The sequence below is a fragment of the Lepisosteus platostomus genome, chromosome 1, assembly GCF_059453375.1.
Source record: "Lepisosteus platostomus isolate fLepPlt1 chromosome 1, fLepPlt1.hap1, whole genome shotgun sequence".
NCBI classification, from domain to species: domain Eukaryota; kingdom Metazoa; phylum Chordata; class Actinopteri; order Semionotiformes; family Lepisosteidae; genus Lepisosteus; species Lepisosteus platostomus.
The window spans coordinates 18,694,391-18,718,942 of NC_142611.1; the positions used below are offsets into that span (position 1 = coordinate 18,694,391).

The 24,552-nt window shown below is 39.0% G+C and overlaps 1 protein-coding gene across 2 annotated transcripts in view; it reads left to right on the forward strand.

Annotated features, from left to right (window-relative positions):
* dgkq (diacylglycerol kinase theta) overlaps positions 1-24,552 on the forward strand; it is a 79,361-nt gene that overhangs the window by 40,747 nt on the left and 14,062 nt on the right. Inside the window, exons 4-18 of one of the 2 annotated variants that reach the window (XM_088626445.1) lie at positions 589-674; positions 2,173-2,298; positions 5,854-6,007; positions 6,529-6,603; positions 6,831-6,931; positions 9,673-9,893; positions 11,005-11,093; positions 12,546-12,637; positions 13,420-13,474; positions 14,160-14,221; positions 15,676-15,826; positions 17,532-17,570; positions 19,057-19,172; positions 20,142-20,293; positions 22,536-22,684. In XM_088626445.1, coding sequence (XP_088482571.1) covers positions 589-674; positions 2,173-2,298; positions 5,854-6,007; positions 6,529-6,603; positions 6,831-6,931; positions 9,673-9,893; positions 11,005-11,093; positions 12,546-12,637; positions 13,420-13,474; positions 14,160-14,221; positions 15,676-15,826; positions 17,532-17,570; positions 19,057-19,172; positions 20,142-20,293; positions 22,536-22,684 — 1,668 coding nt within the window. The remainder of the gene's footprint in view (positions 1-588; positions 675-2,172; positions 2,299-5,853; positions 6,008-6,528; positions 6,604-6,830; positions 6,932-9,672; positions 9,894-11,004; positions 11,094-12,545; positions 12,638-13,419; positions 13,475-14,159; positions 14,222-15,675; positions 15,827-17,531; positions 17,571-19,056; positions 19,173-20,141; positions 20,294-22,535; positions 22,685-24,552) is intronic. The other variant, XM_088626454.1, reaches the window with a different exon arrangement.

Consider the following 24,552-nt stretch of genomic DNA (forward strand, 5'->3'; position numbering starts at 1 on the left):
AATATCTGGGAGGAGGAGAATGGATGACTATACCCTGTGCTTTTTTTGAAGTTTCGTTCTGTTTACCCCTTAAACAGTGGTGATGTCAAAAATATTTTAGACCAGGAAGGGGTGTCCCTAGCACCTGAGGATAAAGACTAGGCAGGTTTTGTTTCCTTTTGTGTTTTTTTAAGGTTCAGTTCCTTAAAAGGTGAAATGATGGAAATAATTGGTAACCACAAATAATTAGTAAATAATTAAAATAAAAATTAATAAAAATGAGGACCTGTAGTAAGCATTGGGAGTGCCCATCCCTCATTTAGAGCCCAACTGGTGTCTCTCTTTAGTGTCCTGACTCAAAATACAGCCCTCAGTTTTTGAAAAGGCCACATTTACTGTACTTACAGTATGTACATCCAAAAACCACCTACAATTGCAGTCCAGACTGCATTTTTGTCAGCCTCAAGATCTTTATCATGATGGTCAGCTGCCTAAATTTATGATACCTACTTGACCATTCTCTTCGCTGTCTAGGCTCTCTGTTCTAAGTGAGAGACTTCTGTGACTCTGTGCTGATGGTGTTTCCTTCTGCTCCCCTCTGTTTTGCAGTGTGTGAGCTCCATGTCCATGTGGACTGTGCCCAGTTCAGCTGCAGCGACTGTCGACTCTGCCATCAAGATGGGCACCAAGATCATGTACGTATCTTCCTATGGATACTCTCATCAGAACCAGCCTCCTCAGAAGATGCGCTGGTTCTCACATTTTATTTGAGGTCATATTCATCAGTATAAATACCTTACTAAGCCACATACCAGTATTATTAATTATAATTTATGTGCTCTAAAAGAGCTGAATAAAACAGCATTACACTTCCCCATGTATGACTATACATATTTAGAGAACTGTATTGCTGACACTTCTGGATCCAAACAGACAGCAGCCTCTCAGTTTCTGTGCTGTTCAATTAAACTTTATTTTTAAGAGGTTCAGATTCATTTTTCAATAGCTAGTCTCTTAAAATAGCCTTTAACATCCCCAGGATTTTTTTTAAGAGAATAGATTTTTAAAGCAAGTTTGCCAATGTTGTATCTAAAATGGGAACTTTCTATTTTGGTTTTAAACAATATAATTCAGTTAAAAATATAGAAAAGTTGCTTAATTACAGTATAAGTCACCTAAAATTGCTGTCTAGAATATAAATCTGAAAGTACAGTTACTGGCTGCAGCCGTCTTCATCTGCTGATTACAGACATCTTCCAACAAATCACATGCTATCTTTTCACAAAACAAGTTATTGTGATTTTCTTTTTTTCAACAGTTTTTTTCTGTCAGAAATGCGAATACGTTCTTGTCAAATGTTCCTCAACCTATGCATACAACATATAACATTTCATATGCTGGTGTTTTTTTCTGTAATGGGTTTAAATAGGTAGGGTATTTTTTACTCAAAACGGGCTCATTTTACATTGCCTTCCATGGAATAGTCATTAATAATTATTATTATTAGTCAAAGCACTTTACAGGTAATGGGGACTCCCCACCACCACCAATGTGCAGTATCCACCTGGATGATGCGACGGCAGCCATAGTGCGCCAGAACGCTCACCACACATCAGCTATCAGTGAGGAGGAGAGCAGAGTGATGCAGCCAATTCATAGATGGGGTTTATTAGGAGGCCATGATTGGTAAAGGCCAGGGGGAAATTTGACCAGGACACCTGAGTAACACCCCCACTTTTTTAAAGAAATACCTCGGTTTTACGTCTTATCCGAAGGATGGCGCCTTTTTACAGTGTAGTGTCCCTGCCACTATACTGAGGCATTAGGGCCCACACAGACCAAGTTGTGAGCACCCCCTTCTGGCCCCACTAACACCTTTTCCAGCACCAACCTTAGCTTTCCTAGGAGGTCTCCCATCCAGGTACTGACCAGGCTCACACCTGCTGAGCTTCAGTGGGTTGCCAGTTGTGAGTCCCAGGGCGATATAACTGCTGGCATACATTGTTCCTGTTTCTCAAATTGTTCATTGTTCCTGCATATAAAGAAAAAACGCAAAATGTCAAGATGCAAAAGCGTTGGACTCGTGGACGATTTGCCATTTTATTTGATCTTTTCTAACCTTGCCTGAGGACAGAAGTGCCCTGGGCCAGGGTTTTAACTGACGTGTGTGGATGGCTTTCTTCCTCATTCCAGGACGTTTACCACCACCACTGGAGAGAGGGAAACCTGTCGTCTGGGGCGCGCTGCGAGGTCTGCCGGCGGACCTGCGGCTCCTCCGAGGTGCTGGCGGGGATGAGGTGCGAGTGGTGCGGAATCACGGTACGCAGCGGCCTGAGCGAGAGGCTTAATACTGACACCGACCTGTTACCATGATTGCGTTTCAATGGAGATAAGATAAGATCACTTTATTGGCCATATACAGTTTCTTGTATTAGGAATTTGTCTTTTCGCATACCCCAGTTTGCTCTCCATGAGACACACAGACAGGGAGAGAAGCTTGGGGTTAGAGCGCAGGGTCAGCCATTTGTACACGCTCCTGGAGCAGTTGGGGTAAAGGGCCTTGCTCAGGGGCCCAGCGGAGTAGGATTCTTCTGCCGGCCGCTGGATAGGAACAGGCAGCCTTCCAGCCACATGAGCAGATCCTTTGCCACAGAGCCACCGCACTGCCCCCGTGTCTTCATCCATCCTCCCATTTTCTAACCGCTTTATCCATTACGTGGCCAAGGAGGAACCAGAGCCTGTCCCAGCAAGCAGTGGGCTCAAGGCGGGGAACACTCCGGACCTTTGCAGGGCACACACACACACACACCAGGGATAATTTCCTCAGAAGCTTATTTGATCTACCAGCATGTCTTTAGACTGAGAAGAATCCAAATCACCAGGAGGGAACCCATGCAAACACAGGGAGAAGATACAAACTCCATGCAGACAGCACCTCACGTCTGGAACTGAACAGCAGTGCTTACCACAGTGCCACAGTGCCGCCTGCATGTTTTCATATGAGTCTCTTTTCAGTTAAACATAGTATATTACTATGGATTACAGGGATGTCATTGTTCTGTTGAGCAAGATAATACAATGCAGATCACAAAGAAACGTGGCCTCACCTAGGACATTGAAGTAATGAGGTGAATTCCGGATTTTATGTTTCTTTTCACTCTCTTTGAACTATAACCGCAGTCATTCACTTCGTGTTGAAATGTACTGATTTTTTTCATTTTAAAAAGTCAATTTAAGAATGTTTGTGCCCAAATGGAGGTCATTTTACCCATCATTCTTCCTATTATAGCTTATAGCTTATTGATGCAAAAATCCATTAAACCACACATTGTACGAACCCTGCAAATCATCCACAACATCTTTTTCTATACAGGCAATACTGTATAGTGTATATTTGTGAGTAAGTGCCTCTTACCATTAGTCTGCTCTCTCTTAATTTCCTGGGTATACTGACTGATCTTGAGCCTAAGTGAACATTTGGCCTGGAGAAGATTTCCATTTTAGACAGCAGAGACAAATCTACCATTTTTTTAAATTGTATGCTAAAGATGTGAAATTCCTGAAAGGTATACTTCACACATTTTTGGTTTCAAAGGCTTGTTTCAACCTTAAAGCCAGTATTCAGCCAGTCCTTGATCTTACTTCTGTGTTTCATTGTCTCCTGAAATGGGGATCTTCCACATCATAATTTGGAAGATTTATTGTTTCACTGGTTGCTATTTAGTCATGACTAAAAGTCATCTCTGCAAGTGTGACAATCCTCAAGAGAAGAAATTTTTGTAGTTGTTTTTTAGATCCAGCAAAAAGCTAAACTTCTGAATATCCACATTGAGTAAGACATGATTTTGCATGAAGTAACAAAAAAAAAAGGATTAAGAACAAGAAGAAGCAACATATTTGGTCAGCATCTGTATTTGCTAGTACCTGATTGAGCTGAATACTAATACTATTCTTAAAGGATCTTGTAGAAGCACATATAATTCCACCCACTCTTTGCATAAAGAACAGCTTTTAACTAAAAATCTTTTTCAAAAATTAAATTACAGGAGCTGGTGAGTGGCTAGAGGCTCAGCACGCATTCTGTTGGCCATAGGTTGTTGTTTTAAATGCAGGTTATTGCACTGTTCATCATTGCAAAATCCCAAGGGACGTTGTACACATGGCAGAGCACCATGTAGTGTGCTGTAGGGTGGGTGGAGTTGAGATGATGATCAATCACCAGCCTCTTTATCTGGGCTCTTGTAAGCCTGAGAGTTATCAGAAATGTATCTATCCATTGCAAATGACTTGATTTCCCTAAATTTGAGGATACACAGTCTTTGGTTATTCATTTTTTCCTAAAAGGTGTCATTGTCTTTGGAGAAAATAGATTAACTTTGTCATAGGTCATGTGTCAATTATAGATCTTACTTCTCTCATTTTATTCCCTTAATCTGCTTAATACAGGTATGTTGCGTTTGCATCAGCAAATTTGAGGTTTTCTTTTTAATCTAGGCATAGTTTGATAAGGGATGTGTGTTTGCTGAAAAATTGAGATTGTCTTATTCATCTGCATTGTGAAAGCTTCAGAATGGTGCTTTATCTTTGTGTTGGGGGTAACTGAAAAATATGAAGTGCAATTGTTTGGGCTGATCTAAGCTCTTTTGTTTATGTGGCGCTTCAGGTTAAAGCTGTATAGCCATGCCTTTAGGGCCTTTAGGGCGGAGCGGTGCCTCTGTGGCTAAGGATCTGCACCTGTGCCTGGAAGGTTGCCGGTTCAAATCCCGCCGCCGGCAGAGGAATCCTACTCTGTTGGGCTCCTGAGCAAGGCCCTTAACCCTAACTGCTCCAGGGGCGCCGTACAATGGCAGACCCTGCGCTCTGACCCCAAGCTTCTCTCCCTGTCTGTGTGTCTGTGTCTCCATGGAGAAAAGCTGGGGTATGCGAAAAGATGAATTCCTGAAATTGTATAGGGCTAATAAACATTATTATTATTATTATTATTATTATTATTATTATTAAATGTCTGTAGGTTAAGACTGCATTAAAGGCCAGTTCTGTAAAGGTGTTGAGATCTTAACATTTAAGTCATGCAGAAGCAAAAAGACAATACAAAATGACGTGTGTTGCATAATGCAAATGGATACCTGTCTATCTAAAAGGGTATTATTTTTTTCCACAGTGGAGGAAGTGCTTCATGTAGATGTTTTGGATGCTGTATGATTTTAAAAGGATGACCTTGCTTGTACCCATGAGATCTTCTAAATGTGCATTTTGTGTACAGAGTCATATTCAGCTACAGTGTACCCTCGCTTTAATGAGCTAATAGAGAGGAAGAGAGGTCCGGTATTGCAGTCTGTCCATTAAATTACCAATGAGATATTTCAAGCCCTAAAAATACACTTGTTTATAAGAACAAGTCTTACTGAATGAAAGAAATATGCTTACTGAATATGTATATAGATGACTGCATATCTGTGATGTAAAAATAATTCTTTAACACTTAAGCTGCTGATTATTTTTTCTTATAGACTCTCAAATTTGAATTACAAACTGTTTAAAAGACTTGGCTCTCTTGCTACGATACATAGCTATATACAGGTTTCTCCAACATTCCTACCTCTATAGTCCCTGACAGAATGAATTAAATGTGGATATACTGAAGGTCTGCACAGAACCCAGAAATGTGCAGGAGTTGCTTTTCTGCTGAGAGGACCCTAGCTGACTGATGCCCACACTACCCTGGCAGTGCTTTGCCAATGTAGATCACTGCATGGGGAATCCCAGTCACAGTCTGTTGGTGACATAACCCAGGCTTCAACTAGCATTACAGTCTTAACTGCATAAAATCTTAACAATAGAGTGGCCTTCAGTTGCTATGTGTTTGTTTTCCAGGCACATGCTTCGTGTTATGTAATTATAGCCCCCGAGTGTAATTTTGGAAGGCTGAGAAACATGATTCTTCACCCCACCTGTGTACGGATCTGCTCCAGAAACTTCAGCAAAATGCACTGTTATCGCATCTCGGAGAGCTTCCAGACTGAGCTAGGTAATTTGCAGCTTTCAAATCCCATTCCTAAGTTCATCCTATTTCCACTTCTAGCAATGGGAGGGAGTGTATGCTGAACATCCCAGCCTCAGTTTATTAGCAGAGGTAACAGTCAACAAGGCTTGTATATTCCGGTTCACCAAACTGTTTCATTCCACCAGTCAGGGGATAACTTTTTGCTCTTTTTAATCTTTTGAGCAGTTCATAATTGGTTTGATCAATTCTTACATTTCCTCTGATTAAAAAAATTACCTGTTTCTTCACTGTTCCACGAATGTCATTAAATAATATTTTTCCAATCTCGCATTACAGAATGTGCTTTGTCAACCAAATACAATCATGTTGTTTGCAGAACGGTTAAAGAGTCTGCTGCTGTTGTCCCCAGGATTGTAAGGGCTTTCTGTCGTACTTCAGTTTATGTTTTATGAAAGAGAAAGAAATGCTTATATTTCTTAAAAGATGCAAGATGTTGCATGATTTTTTGTGTGTGGTAAATTACAGTTAATTGATTTCCCTTCCAGATAACAGTGATGACATTGATGTCCCCAACCCAGGAACTACAAAAGAAACTCAGGCCACATCATCTCCGGACTCAAGTATGTTACAACGAAGTACCTTCTGTGTTTATTCAAGGAAATCCATGGTTTCATTATCTTCCCTAGTATTACAGGAATAAATGCATCTTAAAAATCAGAATTACATGTAAAGGAATGGTTTGTAGCAATTCCTTAAATAAAACCATTACCTTTTTTTTCTACCTGTCCTGTTGAATAATACTAATATAGGGGATCTTCCAACGTATTGAAACTTTTTTTTTTTACAGGCAAACAAACTCTCAAGGTGTTTGATGGTGATGATGCAGTAAAGCGCAACCAGTTTCGCCTTGTATCCATTCCCCGAATAACGAAGAATGAGGAAGTGGTTGTAAGGCTGCTTTGTTTTTCTCTCACTCATAACAGTTTGTTGCTGTTTAGGTTCTTTATGATTCTATTTATTGCACTAGAGAAATCTACTCCGGGGTTTCCATAACGTACAGCAGTGGTCTTGTACTGTATGTGGTGTGCCTGTCCCCAGGTTCTACAGGTGGACATCCACAAAGATGCTTCCATTTCTGATCTTACCTAAAAGTAAAACTTCTGTGTTATATGCTAAAATACTATTTGCATTAGTTTTTCTTTTCATTTGCTGATCTAGCCTGGTCTCAAAAGCCATTCTTCCAAAAGACTGGGAGAACAGAAGTTTCACTGGCTACCCTTACAACCCTGTTTCCCTGAACAAGCCACAGTACTGAGTAATCCTGTGATGAACTAACCTGTCCTTAAGAGTTCGATACCCAAGCCACTTCAGTTATGTGCATTTTTTGCAAGTTTAGCTTGTTCATCGAATGAGACCTCTGTACAGGTCCCAGAATTGTAGCTAATTGTATCTGCACAGAGAACCCCACAATCTTAACTCTGAGACATGACGAAGAACACTGCGATGTCTAAGGCTGTATTGCTGTTTACAGGGAACCACAGTTATGACAGCAACCTAATATTTCCTTTCAAAAATGCAACCATTGTCTCATGATATATGTATCCCCAAGCTTTCGCAAGGACAATGGTGCTAACTTCCATTATTTGAACCATTTCAACATAATGAATGTGAGCAGTGAGGACTGAACTACCGCTTTGAAGATGTCTTGAACTGATACCCATGGAACAGAGGCAAGGATAAAAGCTATTTTAGTGGAGGAAGGTCCAATCTATGAATTGGCTTCATTCCTCTGCTCTCCTCCCCACTGATAGCTGATGTGTGGTGAGCGTTCTGGCGCACTAAGGCTGCCGTCGCATCATCCAGGTGGATGCTGCACATTGGTGGTGGTGGAAGGGAGTCCCCATTATCTGTAAAGCGCTTTGAGTGGAGTGTCCAGAAAAGCGCTATATAAGTGTAAGCAATTATTATTATTATTATTATTATTATTATTATTATTATTATTATTATTATTATTATTATTATTATTTCCCATTGCCAGGTTTAATTGTGTAAGTGAGCCAATGGGGCAGTTGCAGTTTAGATACTGCTTGGCACTGGTATTTCTTTCCAAATCAGACAAACCACTTGTCTAATCTGCTGTGCACTGTAGATTGCATGTTGATGCTAGACAGGGCTATGTGTATGCAGGTACAGCTCCATACCTGATGTGAATGCAGGGGAAAAGAAAGCCTTCTGCTCAATGTACTGATTTGCATCAAGAGCAGAGACGGTCTTAGGTAAAAGTCTAGTTTAGTCTGAAGGACATGCCTACTCTGCTGTTAGCAAAACTATATATATATAATAAACTCTTCCAGCTGAGGTAATGGCAGCAGAGTAGTCTTCAAGGTCAGAAATTCGATCTCAACTAGATGAAGAGGCTCAATTTTAGGATGTCTCAGCACCAGTGGTCTGGGAACCAAGTTTAGTCACTTTGCCTTCTCAGGAAATCTCAGCCCTGCTGCAGTAGACAGCAATTTGCATTGCAGAGCAGAATCTGCAAGTTCGAAGTCTTCTGTTCCAGATACTTCTAAATTCCCAGACAAGACGACAGTCCCAGACCAGTTTTTACATGTGTACTCTCAATTGATACCTGGGCTGATTGCCCTTCACACATTTGAGGTAACTTATATTTCCCAGTGGACTTGAAGTATTTGTTTACAATCAAATAAAAAAGCAGGAAAGTAGCTATTTTGCCCTTTCAAGATGAACCAGCTGGGATACAGGTGCTACAATTCAGTCACTCCTTTGAGTTTCCTCCATAAGCATGTTCATTCTGAAACCCCATTCTGTTTCCAACTGACAGCTGATTGGGGAAAAAAGAGTCACCCGACCCGATCCTTTTTTGGAGGATGTAGACTCCAGAATGTGGATAGTCGTGTTGCATACCACAGCACATTCTGTCCTACTTCTCCCTGGTATGATGCATGCTCAAGAGCCTTGTTGCTGAGCTGGTGAAAGCAGTACAGAAATACATTTATACCAGTAATGTTGTGCTGTGGACACGGTCACACACAAATTGTCAGCATTGTGTCCAGAGTGTGGTCTGGTGTTGCCCCTACAACCCACACAGGGTGCACAGTCCTGATAAGTCTGTAAAATGCACATAATGTGGAAGAAAGGCAGTGCACCTATTGGCAACTGTTGTATATCTCTCAAAGCACCATGAGATGAAAAATGCACTGCTTGATCCACACGCCAAAAGATTTGGATACCGGAAGAAGCAGAAGACAGATGCTGTTGTACAACAACAAGGTCACTTGCTGAAGGTTATGTTGGATATGTGAAAGGAAACTTCAGATCAGTTACAGTTTGTTGCTTTTACACATGTATGCACTTAGAGAAATCTTTTGATTTTGTTCTTAAATAAAACATGCTACTAGTTTATAACTTGTAATAGCAATACACAGCTTTAATCCCTGCAAATCGAACAAATATTTATGTGAACTTTCATCTATAGTTATAATGAAGAAATCTTCTTCCTTGAATTGTGGTTATTTTACTGAATTCAGGAGGCTTTCCACAGTGGTGTAAATAGATACCTTTAGGTGGCCAAATTGGTTGGCTTTAAAACAACAAAGAATTAGCGATTCTAAATTTATGAAAAAAGTTTGAGTACTAGAAGTGGCATGACCTCTGTGTGGCTCCTGCAGGAAGCAGCATTACGAGCTTTCTACATCCCTGAGGAACCCCAGGACTACGAACTCCAGATTTACGGGCAGCAAGGGCTCGTGAGTGAAGATATCATCAACCGCAACGGGGCCACCGACAACAAGGCCCTGTCCGTGTTCAAAGACTACATGCCAGAGGCCTGGATCCTGCGAGCCAAGCTGAAGGACAGCGATGTGCTCAAGATCTACGCAGGCTGGCTGAAGTGAGTTACACCATCTTCGTTGGGGGCCAGGACATTGTTCACTCTCAGGCTGGGGCTTAACAAGCATCACCTTGGGATTTTCAGTTCAACATGCGTAACTCCACTATGAGCCCTTCTTTGCCATGTTTGTTTAGTATTTGAGAGCAAAACCTGAGCAGTTTGAGCTCTGAGCCTGGGACACAGCTAGTTTCAGTCTGGACTGAGTCGCTAGACAGCAGTGACCAGGATCCCCCCCAGTGGTGGCTCATGTTTGGCAGAGTGTCACCGGGGCAGAGTGGACGATGGCAGCCGGGGTCCAGCAGTTAGTGACTGACGTTAGGGAGTCACTAACTGACATTATGACATAAAATCTTTGGTCCTTGAATTGCATCTTAAAATGAGCAGGAGTTTGTCTGTAGGTCCATGCTGTCTCAGAGTGGGTATGGGCATAGCTGTAAAGTTGAGTGATTTTACGCGTCTGAGTACTGCAAATTGGACGGCATATTTAAAAATGATATTAATTTAATTTAAAGGTAAACTCGCCTTTCTTGCAATTGTTTCTCAGGGATTAGGAATACATAATGTTAAAGCCAGCAGATTAGTATTAACAGCAAATAAGTAACAGGACACTAGAAGTTTTGGATTTTTTTCCTTGGCCTGCTTAATCATAGCGTGAGTATTTGTGCAGACAGTAGAGTAGTGCATAAGTGCACTCCAAATTTCATGTTGAATCAATCGCACATTGCTAAGTGGTTTTATTCCCATAGCAAATATAACTTTTTAAGTCGTGAATACTAAATCAATAAAACAGCAGACTGCTCAACATGGAATGTGGCAAGTCCAAATGGTTCATTTTTGCCAGACCTTGGGTACATGAGAGTGAAATCTCCCTCTAAGATCCCTCGATGTTTTTATTGCTTTGTTTTTCTGGTCATTTGAAGCAATGAAAAGGGTTGTGTTTTTCACAGATATACAGAGGATTTGTAAAGCAACCAGCTTCTTAAGTGCACTTACAGTGCGGTGCAAGTGCAGTTTTTATCAGTAGCTTTAAGTAAGAAAATGAACAGAGGTCTGACGAGCCTGTTGACTCTTCATCCTTCCATCTATTTTGTCACCCCTTTTTCCGGTACAGGATCGTGAGGGAGCCAGAGATTATCCCCACAAGTAATGGGCGCAAGACACCCTGGATGGGATGCCAGTCCATCCCAGGGCACAGACAGGGACAAGCACATACACTCTCACACCAGGGCCATTAAACCTACCAGTATGTCTTTGGACTGTGGGAACAAACCAGAGGAATCTCACACAAACGTGGGGAGAACGTACAATCTCCACGTAGATAGCACCCCAGGAACTGAACACCCACTGTACCACCCTCCTCCTAGATCAACTGATCACATTAGGTCATTTAAGATTCACCTGAGACAAAACGAGAAGATCTATAGTCTCTGTACTGTAAGCCAGTGTTGCACACCCCTTACCTAAAGCAGACCTCTTTTTTTAATCAGTCTTAAGTCATGGTTTTTGTGTGGCCTTAGAATCACTGTTTTTAAGTGTTTTTGCTAAGGTTATTTGGTAGTTTACGTATGTCCCGCTTGTGTCTCCTTTGTCATATGAGAAATAATACATCTGAGAAAAAGTGTTTCTTGAAGCTTTCTAGTTCAGTATTCAAAAATCTGTATCTTTCAGCTCATTTCCCATAAAAAAACAGGTGGTAATTGAAAAGTGTTATAAGAGTAGAAGTACAGTGTCTCTGAATATGAAGTAAGGACTGGGTCGTGTTTCAGGTTCTTAAGTTATATGTGCATCTTAGATGGCTGGCAATTCTATGTCTGTGTTTGTCATATTTAGTTTTGTTTTTCAAAACTAATCGTGATCCAAAAGAATGTGCCCGTAGGTTTTGTTGTGTTACTAAGCATTTCTATCCACATCCACAGTTATTGTTTGAAAAGCCACAGGGTGTGTAGAATTCTTCAGATTTAAAGGCAATGCCATAAAGGCGAAGTTGAGCAGATAGATGGGGGTGGCTTTAGTATGCATAGAATGCTTTGAAATTTGCTTTAAAAATAGGGGTTGGTTGACTTTAAAACACCAAGTTGAAGTCAGTGTAGACAGAATAGTTCGTGGGGTATTTTCCTAGCAGTTATTGGATTAAATTTTTTTTTTGCATGTGCAATGATTTATCCATGTTCCAAAGAGAGGAGCCCTGCTTACATGTACAACATCTTTTGAATGGTTATAATAAAGACCTGGGATATGACTCCATTAAGTAGTATAGGATTATTTGTAATAGTCTTTTTATCTGTATAAATTCCAAGTTTAACTCATGTTTAAGCATTTCCACAACAATACTGGTTTATTTACCACTGTTTATTATTTCTCTCTTTCAGTGGGTGCGGTTGTATATCAAAATTTCAAACACTAACCCTTTGATGAGCAACATAATTACTGCTGTGAATGTGTCTCTGTGGAGATGGAAAAGTTCAGTGTAGTTTGCCAGTATGATGATTTACCAAAATGTTGCCGATTAGCAAAGTGTCAAACATATTGTTCTAGGGCAAAATATTTTGGGGTTTTTTTTCTAGTAGAATATTCCGGTTGTTGACATGTTTAAGTGTTGGATTAAATGCCAAAGAATGTGTCCAAGCTAGTTTCTCATCTTTTCGTGCTCCAGACTTGGAGTGGCGTACATCTCCATCTCCCTAAAAAAGACAAGCACAGTGGATTCAGTTATCAGAGACGTTCTTCAGCAGCTTGGAAAACAGGTAAATCTCAGGAATTCCTTCATCTCACTGAAACAGAATCTATAATAATAAGATTATTCTTAAATTGTCAGTGTAGATAAAGCCTTATTTATCTAATAATTAGAAAACTGTAAATGTATCCGGTTTGGTAAAAGAACACTGGGCATTAGCTTTTACCTTTAAGCAAAATCTTACCAAGTAAATCTGTACTAAAAGTACGATGGAATTTCTGAAGTACATTTTATAGCGAGTTACAAAGCCACGCCACACTTTTTGATTCTAAAGTTCTGCCAGGCCATAGAATTGTGGAGATTGTAGAGAGAAAAACATAAGAAAGACTCAGAGGAGGCCATTCGACCCATCTAATTTGTTTTCCGTTAAGAGTATTGATTTGAGAGTCTTATCCATCTGTTTCTTGGAGAGTCTCAAAGTATTGGCTTCTGAACTGAAGGAACTATAGATAGTTCATTTTAAATGTTCCAGCAAAAGTTCCTCAATGATTAATCAATTTAGGAAAGTGCTGTTAAGTGCCAGATTTGAAAGAACATATGCAGAATTGAAGATATTTTTTCAACAGGTAGACAATTCTCAAGCCCTGCTTGAGAAGAGAAGAGATAAATATTGCGATGCACTACTTATACTTTGTGTTTTCTCATATTCTATTGTTTTTTTCATTTCAGATAAATCATAGCAATACCCCTTTCTTAATTCTTTATATAGACAGAGAACAACAAAAGTATAGTTCTGAGTTACCCCAAAAAAGTGTTTAACTATGTGTCTTTGACTCCTTTATATCTGATTAGGAAGAAGACCCTGAAGGTTTCAATCTGGTAGAGGTCTACATGGGCAGCAAGCAAGGTAAAGCCTGGGTCTGTTCCTTTGTCATTAATATTTGTATCCCAAATCTGAGAAGTAAATGTAAAGTTACGTAATGGTCAACTGAGATAAAGATATGGTGATGATAGAATGGCGAGACATTGTTTTTAATTTTTTTAAAAAAAAAAATTTAAATAGGCAACTTAAATTAAAAATCAGTGTTAAATCCATGACATTCCAAACTGCAGCAGATGCCAGACTGTTAAAACATGTCATAGAAATTAGATAGGAAACAGATGTTTACCTTCACAGCCTGGTCTAGCAACAAAGTCTTAATTTTTTGGCAAAGGAACATCTTTATGACAAAATCCCGTTATGCAGTCAGGTTATGTACCATTGTACCATGCTGGGGTAGAGAAGGTTTGCTGATTTGCATGGTAGACTTAATGCAAAGAGTTCTGAGGCTGTGCTGACGTGTCTAACAGGACAGCCCTGTTTTTATTCCACTGGAATGTAAACATTAGAATGGCAACCGAATATCAATAGCAATTCAATAAAAGGAACTGTGAGGCGAAATGTATAGTAAATGTCAAAGCAAATCTGCAGATGTCTAGAGTGAAAAGAGGTAGTTGATAATTTTCATACAGTTTCATTTGCAGTAATTGGAGGTTCTAAATTTGTGGGGGGAAAAAACACCTGTGCCTGTTCTTGTTTGTTTCTTTTACAGTTCAACGGCAAGTGCTGACGAATCAGGAACTTCTGCTGGAGAAAATTCAAGACATTCAAAAGGTACTTAAGAACATAAAAAGATTAAACAAGACAAAAAGGAAAACAAATCTATTCGCTGCTCTCCAAAAATCTTCTAAGACACAATCAGATATTACAATTTATAATTAACAGTTCATGCAAATGGTCATTACTGTTTTCTATAATCATTCTGTAATTAATGCTTGTTATTAAAAATTGAGTGAGAAGCTTGCGATTTAAAACTTTTAATTCACATGAATCTGAATTTTCACAAATATGATAACTCATGAGTTATAATGAGCACCTCAAATGAAGTATTGTATTCGTTAATCATTCACAGTTACCAGTTAAATTTCATTGTTGGGTGTTCATTTTAAATGTTCCAACAAAAATTCCTTAATGATTAATCAATTGAAGAAAGTGGTGTAAAATGTCAGTTTTGAGAGAACATGTGCATAGTAATTGAAAAGATTTTTCTAACAAGTAGCCCATTCTCATGCCCTGCTTTGTGGTGGAGAAGAGGTGAATATTGAGATGCAAGGCCTTCTACATATACTTTGCGTTTATACAAAGGATAACATAACAACATCACTTTATTAGCCCAATACAATTTCTTGCATTAGGAATTCGTCTGTTCGAATACTCCAGCTTGCTCTCCATGAGACACAGACACACAGAGAGTGAAGTTTGGGGTCAGAGCACTGGGTCAGCCATTGTGCAGCGCCCCTGGAGCAGTTGGGGTTAAGGGCCTTGCTCAAGGGCCCAACGGAGTAGGATTCCTCTGCCGGCGCAGATCCTTAGCCACAGAGCCACCGCTCCGCCTGTTCATACAAATACAAATGGTACAAATGGTCATTGATATAATTTATTTCTCTTTGTATAACTATGAAGTTAAAGGGCTACATTCATACTCATTCATACAACATAGACCTGTCAGCTATAAAAGTAAGTTTTAAACAAAATGGCTGAAATTTCAGGAGATAACAAAGGTATGTCTCTGTCAAGAAGAAATTACAGTAGTGTGTATATTAATAGATATTACAGTATTTCAGTGAGTTCACTGTACATGACATTGAATGTGAATCTGGGTTTACTGCTAAATAGCTAATTTCTCTTCTAAAAAGTAGAAATGTCTAATAGCAAATCATAAAACCTATTTTCTTATTTTCTTCACATAGGATGAGTCCTCTGTGCTTGACAGTTTAGTTGTCTCCACACCTCATTTTCACAATGCAAATGCACATCTTCTTACGAGTGCATAGATTTCCTTTTCTAAGTCAATTTTACAGAGTTTGGGTAGAATACACACACATCCGATCCTTTATAAGGTTGTGAGCAGAAAAAAATGTTCTCTTGCACATGTATTTAAATGCTTCAAGAAAATATTTATTGTGACACACACACACACACATAGAACGCTATCAACAGTGACTGTTTGACTGCTTATTTTGCAATGAATGTGTCTTTGAAGAATTTAAATTGTGTGCATCTGCCAGACCTCTCTGAGGCAGATGAACCAGACCCGGTTCTACATTGTGGAGAAGAAGAACACAGTGGTCCAGGTATCCCTGCTGGTGGGCGGCCTACCGGCCCAGTTGAACAACAGCGAGTACACAAAACTGCTTCAGGAGCACCTTGCCATCAAGAGTGAGTGTACACATGTGGGAAGTGCAAACCAGCACAAAACTTCCAGGGTTAAACTGATGAGAAAGCTTATTTGTTTATCCATTAAGAGCAGACATGCTTTGTGCAAACATAACCGAGGAGGAATCATCATAAAAAATCCTCTGATTGGTGTCACCCTGATTTTTCAGGGACCCACTCCTTGAAAAAGACCCCTAGGTCAAACCCATTAACGAGTTAAAACCAGATTATTGAATTTTCGAATGGTGCTTTTGGTCTATTTCTCAGAACCCAAGTTTGACTCTGGGACCACTTGGATTGTCTGTGTGGACCCCAAAAAGATTTTAAAACATTTCGTTTTTTTGTCGTGGGAACAAAGTGCACATTGTGGACTTTGACTTCGACTTAGAAGAACTTTACTTTTCCACGAGGATCTTCATTTGTGTTGCTGGGTTCATTAAAACACACATCCTTCAAACATGCATACAGACATACAAAAAACACATTCCAAATCCATGTAGCATAAAAACAGAATCACTTTAATAAAAAATAAGGTCAGTAGTACTGTGTATACCCACTAATATTATGAAACAGGTGAATTAATTATAGGAAAGCTGGTGAAAAAAGGATAGGATGGAAAAGGTATGTCCATCATTTTAAGCATCTCCTTTTTATGGTGAAGAATAGGACATAGGGGAAACCCTTAGAATTCAGCAGTTTAATGGATGCAGACATGAAGCTGAAAAGGTCTGCTTAGCCTTCATAGGCAGGGACTGTGTCCTGCATCCAGATGGTAAAATGGCATACAGACTACAGAGGGAGTGAGTAAGGTCAAGGCCAATATCACTGCCCTTTTTGTATGTTCAGATAATATAAGTCTTTAAGACCGTGCTGCATAGTGCCCATTATCTTAGAGATACCACTGCAATGGTAAAAGAACCAAACCAGAGTGCAATGCTGAATTCATTTATAAAAGTTGTGCAGAACAGATCAATTAGAATTCACATTCCTCAGTTTATGTAAAAAATACAATCTAGACTGACATTTTGAGATGACTTCACAGTTTTCTCCAAAACTAAGTTTGTTATCAATAATAATTCCAAAGGGATGTGTAATTGTTCACACTATACTGCTATTGATGAGTATGGCTTTAGGACTGTGAGGTGTTCTTCCAAGGCTGATGGGCATTTTCTTTTGTTTTACTAACATTCAAGTCAAGACAATGATCCCTGCACCACGGGACAAAGCTATCAGTTGTAAACTGGGGTCTACATGTGTGTCGTCTTTTTAATGTCTCTTCCGGTTTCAGGATGTAGGTTTCCACATAGTTGACTTTTGAGGTCATGCGGAGACATAAAAGTGAAAATGAATACTGCACAGCAGTTTTTTTTCTGAAATACTTTGCTTTACATTTTACTTTTGTGTACATAGTTTTTTTAGAATTAGTATGCTTTAGAATATCTTCTGTCATACAATACGATAATGATTAAATAATCCTTACACTTTTATTGTTCTTTTATGATGAACAGTTTTAGTTATAGCTTTTCACTATTAAAGATCAGTCATTATCTGAGAAATTATGAAGCCTTTTGAAGTTTATATCATTTTTAAGTACATTGGACTGGGGTGGGTTAAAATCCAGTGAATTTCATACTGTAGCATACTTCATACCATAGCAGTTGTTTTATAGGTAAGCCGTCAACAATCTGATTTGTTTTCTGTTTTTTAGGTCATCTGGTTTCTCTTGCTCACGTTTATACAGGACAAGGTGGGTCAGTTGTCGTGTATGTCACAAAAATCCTGTGCCTTTACCCCTGTGAATTAAAAACAGTTTGAACTAAAGCCACTCTACTCTGGACAAAATATAATGTATGTCCATCCATTTGGTAGCAGCTCTTATTCAAAACTGGCAGTGGAGAACATGTTTACAGCTTTCAATGCCTAATAAAGCATCACATATCTCGAGACTGAACTAAACTGTAGTGTCCACATGTGGGGGTTAAAAACAAAGTCAAATTTCTTTTGTGTTTCTTTCAAGCTTTTAGCCTTCAAAATTCCTTTGGTGGGTTTGACCAGAAGCTTATTATCAGAAAAAATAGGTGCAATAGTCTCTTTAGGTTTTATTTCTCCACCTGTCCTCGTGTTTGTCTGTGAACTAACGTCTGCACTGTACACTTTGCATATTATGTATGACAAAGTTACTGCTGTTACGGTTTTGTAAGATGTCAGTCAGGGAAATCATAGGTCCTACCTGTGATTCACTTATTACCCCAAGCGTTAATGTCAGCATCTGATATTCTTTACACCCACAGAATAGCTTTTCTGCTTAACGGGGCCTACACGATTAATAACTTATTGAATTCCCAAGATAGCTTTGGGTTTAGGGTTCTATTTTTTTCTCCTTTTTTCTTTGCTTAGTGTGTCACAGGAATGTAGGGCTAAATATTTAGTCATTTAGCTGCAGCTTTCGACAGAAGGAATCTGCCAGCACTGCTGAAGAGGAATAATTCTCCTGCAAATTACCTATACAATCTAGTACTGACTAATCCACAGCAAGTGGCTAGTGTATTTCCTTTTTCTATCATACAGTTGGTTTTTCACATTTTCTCTTGCTTTAAATTCTTTCCTGAATTTCGTCTTGCTCTGTCGGAGGGTGTTGTCATTAATGCCAGCCAAAGTTTTGTATTTTAAGGGTTTTATACTTTTGTTTTCAGAATCTGTGTTTTTTCTTTAAACTAATTTACTTATAACGTCTCTGGAGAGCCTCCAGGGTGGCTCAGCCAGATGTCACGGGTTCGAGCCTGGGTCAGACCGCCAGCCAGCTGTGACTAGGATTCCCCGCAAAGACAAGCACCTCTGAGGGAAGGGTGGACTAGTGATCCAGGGCTCTGTCGGTTCTCAGTGACACAGTGACCCCTGCAGCCTCCCAGGCTGTGGTACACATGTGGTGCTGTCTGGGATGTGTTAAATAGACAAGTGTCTTGAAGGAGGTTGGGTTGAAGCAGTCTGTTTATACTCCCTCATTCTCCCCTGCACTATATGTGGGGTCACAAGACACTTAGATGTGAAAAACCCACATCTGGCTATTCCGAAATGGGGTGGATAGAACAAAAATAACAGGCAATTATGCATATTTAAAAATGCCTTTAGAAGGTATCATAAAATATGGAAATATGGTGAAGGATGTACATTGTACAACAGGTCATAAACCTCTTTTGCTCTTGGCAAACTAAATCCTAGTGAATGTGTTTTAGGAGCTGTGGCACTGGACATATCCTGTTTTTCGGAAGCTGAGAGGATATACATGCTAGCCAAGGACACTACAATCAACGGCAAGCAGCTGTATTCATTAGTCATTCCTGAAATTATGGTAAACTATTTTTCTCCCATTTTCATTTCTTTGAGTGCAGAATTTAGCCATGATAATCTTTCTTAAGCAGCAGTAACAAATAAATCATTATTATTTTAATTTACATTAGCAGCTTTTGATCATTTGTGCTTTTGACACATATTTCTAACTTTCTAGGAGTCATGAATATGGCATGTTTTGTCTAAAACTGGAACTGAAAGAAAATTGTGTTCACTGCTTTTTTTATAATGCGTGAAAAAAACGAAATTCTAAGAGCATTACTTGGGTTTTACAAACCAATAGCTTGAAACACAACAAATGTTTTTACCTGCTGTGTTGATGACTGAATTGGACTTCAAAGACCTCTTGCGTACTCTAGTGCAGACATAAAGTATTGCATTCTTAGTCTTGTCTTATCTCTTACTGTGGCAGTTTCACATCAGTAAATAGTGACACCTGCTGTCATGTATCAGTATGGAATGCAAAGCACTGTATGATGACTTCTTAAATACTTAATAAGGTTAGCTAAACAAAAGGATAATTAAAACTCATTCATTTTATACAACCAAATATCTGATTTATTAAAGACTGGGGGCAGCACAGTGGTGCAGAGGTTAGCATTGCTGCCTCACAGTGTTGGGGCTCCTGGTTTAAATCTGGACCTGGGATGCTTCCTGCGTGGAGTTTGTATGTTTTTCCCGAGTTCCCATGGATTTCCCACCCAGGGCTCTGAATTTGTCCCACAGTCCAAAGACATGCTGGTTGGTTAATTGGATTCTGGGAAAACTGGAACTCATGCGAGTCTGTGCCTGTGTTTGTGTTTGTGTGTGTGCCCTATGATCAACTGGCGTCCCTTCCAGGGTGTGTCTTGCCTTGAATCCATTGCTTGCTTTCCATATTGGATTAAGCGGTTGTCCAAAAGTGGAGGGACAGATTTGTGGCTAGAGAAGATGTAACACACTGATTGTTTTTTTTCCATTTTTTTTGTAGCATAAGAAACTGCCGCGGGATTGCTGCCCCTTGCTTGTATTTGTAAATCCCAAAAGTGGCGGACTTAAAGGTCGCGACCTCCTCTACAGTTTCAGAAAACTACTTAACCCTCACCAAGTCTTCGAACTGACCAGTGGAGGACCTTTAGCCGGGTAAAGATGCATCATATAATCTTGCTAGATTTTGACTATGTTAAGGTCCTATGGAAACAAAATATGAAATAGTGTATAAAGTAAATCTCCCGGTGTGTTTTAATTCTTTGTTACTTTTACAAAAGCTTCTACTTTAGAGCACAATTTCAAATTTGCAGTTTTGTCTTCTATCAACTTCCGGACAATAGTTTTAATGGTCTGATCTGCTAATATCATCGGCACTGCCAAACCAGGAGGGAGAAATGTAATACAAATACCCCCCACCACTTTCAGTTGATGCTGAATAAAAGTAAGAAAGAAATAATTGATTTAAAACATAGCACTCAGTACTAGAAACTAAGTACAACTTATCTTTTTTTAATTATATTTGAACATTGCATATGGTGGTGATTGGCAAGGTCATAGCATGTTATCATAAAGAATTGTTTTATGTCTTTCTAGAAGTATTTATTTTCCTTTTTAAATGAACTGGTTAATTGAATTAAGAAGGGTGTTTTGTTTATTTGTACCCAAAATGCACCACAGACTTAAGGTCACATTTGAAAAGACAGGGTAAATAAAAATGAAACACACTACCAAAGTGGAAATTCAAATAAATCACTAGGGCATTTTCAATAAAACCTATAGTCAATGCCTACTACAGTCATAAGTATTGAACTGGAGACTACTGTATATTTGACAGCTCCTGAGGAAGTCTTATAAAAGGAAAATGATTAAGAATATAACTTTGACTTATGCACAGTAGCTAGATAGCAGGTAGAATGTAATCAACCAGCATGATTTATAGTGACTCAATTTCAACTTACAGCCACCTACAAAAAAAAACTAGAGTTTATGAAAAAGGTGAAGAGGCTGGAGAAAGACAGCAAAAGTTCTGCAAAAAGAATAAAAATATCACCATTCATAACTAACTAGTAAACAGTTATCAGTACAATATTTAACTATGGTTACTGTTCTTAATTTGTTTTTATAGTTTAAAAGTTATTTAATTACAATTTTACAGGAGCTCATTTTTCTAAATAAAAGTCAAGTGTCAAATTAGCCTGTCTGTTTCAGAACCTTTTCCCCTCTTTCCACTGTCCAAACAGTTTGGGTGCTGTTTTACTGACTTTAGCCTTAGTGCTCAATACTGACTCATGAACAATCTTCGTTCTTTAAGGTTTTGCAAAGAGGTATTTAAACAAATGAAATCTGTCACTAGGTAGTAACTGTTTTTGTCTGTGCCTCAGTTTACAATAGTATATAATCGTTATCATTTCAGGATTATACAAATTATTTGATTATCCCTTTCTTCTCTTTTTTGATACCAAAACAGTTAGTCTGAATGCAAGTAACATCAGTGTTCTTGTGTGATGTGTGTAATTTTAATTGTAACACTTTAGCCTGGAGTTTGTGAATTACATTCTGTATATTCTTTTTAAACTGCAGTTTATCACCATAGCATTAGTAGGTTGTGCTTAACCTGGAACTTACCCCTGATAATGTTACATGACATTTTTATTTAATAAGTCAATTTGTTGTGTGTAAGTTCTTTATGAAATAATGGTTGTGTTAAATGTTTGTACACATTGTATTTAGAATACCATTTTAACCCCTGAACTGAAACATTTCCCCTTAAACTAACTTTTACTTTCCTCTGTGACATGTTCGGAAAACCAGATTTTTATAGTTCAGATTTACTGAGTTTTCCAATACATAAAATTTTTAATTAATAAGATAAAGAATGTTGCAATTTAGAACACCTGCTGATCCTCTCCCTCTTTGAAGAGTCAAAGTGCATCACTAGAAGATCAGAGATGCAACATGATCATATATTGAAGGAGCATTTTTTATGTTCCATTGTTTTTTATGTTCTATAATATGTTCTGTAATATATTAGAGCAAAGTATCAGGTTAAATATTTATTTTTGAAATCTTGAAAATAACCTCTCAGTTCTTCCAAAGGCAATTTAATGGCAATTTAATGGCAAAAATACCATTATTGTTTATTGGGGGAAAAAATCATCACATTGGAATGGATGGAAATGCTTCGCATTGCAGAGTAATTGGAAGTCATATCTTGTAATTATGGAGGTGGTGAAAGACGTCTTGGCATGTTCTTTGACAAACCAACAGGGCCAGACTAATCAGTCTCAAGGTCACTGTGGGATGTTCTCTGTTACCCTTAGAAAGTTCTGCACATTATAGTGTAGATGAAAGACAAATTGCACTTCAGTCATCCATGTTTCCTCTCTCTTTCCAGGCTGCACACCTTCCGGGAGGTGCCGTATTTCCGAATCCTGGTGTGTGGAGGGGACGGCACAGTGGGCTGGGTACTGGGTGTGCTGGAGGAAGTTCGGCACAAGCTGGCGTGCTCAGAGCCGGCCATTGGCATAGTGCCCCTGGGTACAGGTGAGAATGAGGCTAAACCCCCCAGTTTGAGTTCAGATCTTACCATCTGTGTCTAACCAAAGAGCAGAAGCCAGATCTGTCATGTGCGGATGACACTTGCATACACAGGTGTGGAGGATACCGAAAAAATGGTTTTGCTTTTCTGCTACATCTGTACGGGGTTATGCAAGGGTCAAAGCTCCCGAGCCCTGAAATGCATCAAACTTCTTTGGGAGTCTGATTTCCAGTTTTGAAATGGAAGTGGGCAAAACCCCCTTTATTATTTTTGGGGTAAATGCGCTAAGCCCATCTAGTGTAGTGGTAGAGCGAGGGAATATTGATTGTGTTCTTTCAGATTTCCTTCTCTTAAACCATATTCACAAAATGAAGTAAGGAGGGTAAAAAGCACACAGCAGCCCTGAAAACCACATAATATTTCAGTCTGTTTTCCTGGTTTTCATTACATATTTGTTTTATGTGCATTTTGTATGGTCATGAACAATACCAAAAAAGAGGAAATGCAAGTTATTATAATAAACGTTAGTCAAATATTCATGCAATAAACAGTGGGTATAATTGAGTTCAGATGTTATTTCTTAAGAAGATTTACTGATCTGGTTGCTCATTCTAGCCTTAACATTGCAGGTCAGGATCTTCTGGTATCCCTCAAATCACTTTGTAATCTGTGACCAGGTTTAACTTGGATTTTTATTTTTGTCAGAATTGTTCTATATCACTGCATTGTGTTTCTTGAAAATCATTAAATTGCTTTAAAATAAGATTATTATCTTTGTTGTTGTAGTCTCAGGCATTTTTAGCTCTGTAGTCTTTACGTGGGAATTTTTTAATTGTATAAGTTGTTAAATCTTATATGGACAATTTAATGTTAAAAAAATTACAATTAAATCTAGTAGTTCCTTTACACTAAATATTATAGGAATAGGGGAAGCACAAAGGATCATTGGTTAGCTTTGCTGCCTTGCAGTTCTGGATTCATTTCTTCGGGTACAATCTGTATAGAGTATGTACAGTATGTTCTCCCTATGTTTCTGTGGGTTTGCTCTGGGTGCTCCGGTTTCCTCCCACAATCCAAAGACATATTGGTAGGTTAATTGGCTTCTGGGAAAACTGGCCCTGTTGTGAGTTTATGCATGATTGTGACTGTGTGTGCTCTGCAGTAGACTGGCGTCTTGTCCAAGTTCTATATTGCCCTGCACCCGGAAATCACCACCGTGACCCTGAATTGGATAAAGCAGTTAGAAAATAAATTGAATGGATTAAATGTAACTGGATAACTGTAGTTGTACAATTTACCTTTTTCCACCAAAAGTTTGCATTATTCTTCTAAGTGTACCAACACACTAGGTGCTTCTAGTTTCTAGTTCACTAGATTTGTGATGTGGGTAAATTTAGTAGCAGACAGTAAGAGTACTGAAATAAAAATGGCTTGTCATCTAGTCTTAGGTAAGCAATCGCCTAAAGTAGGACAGAGAGTAACTAACAAAACTGTTCAACTAGTATCTTGGACAAATTCTCATGACCTGAAAAATTTGTCTTGCTGTTTCCCACACTCACGCTGTGTGGCATTCTGAGTCTCTCTTAGACCTAGATTGGACTGAGGTAGGGACTCAGTGAGGACTATCAAGATGCTGTAGAGAAAGTGGTGGTAGTAGACCGATAGGTGGCAGTCTTCACTCTGGACCAGAAATTCTAAACCAATGCCACATTACGGTGGCAGGTGCCAGACTGTGTTCACTGCAAATCGTTTTATTAACTGAGCTTAAAGCTTCTGCAGTCTAGCCTACCTAGATTTTCTTTTTAAGCTGAAGTGTTAAAATAATTCCTCATTTCCTCACCTAGTTGACTCTGTACTTGGGTTAATAATGCAT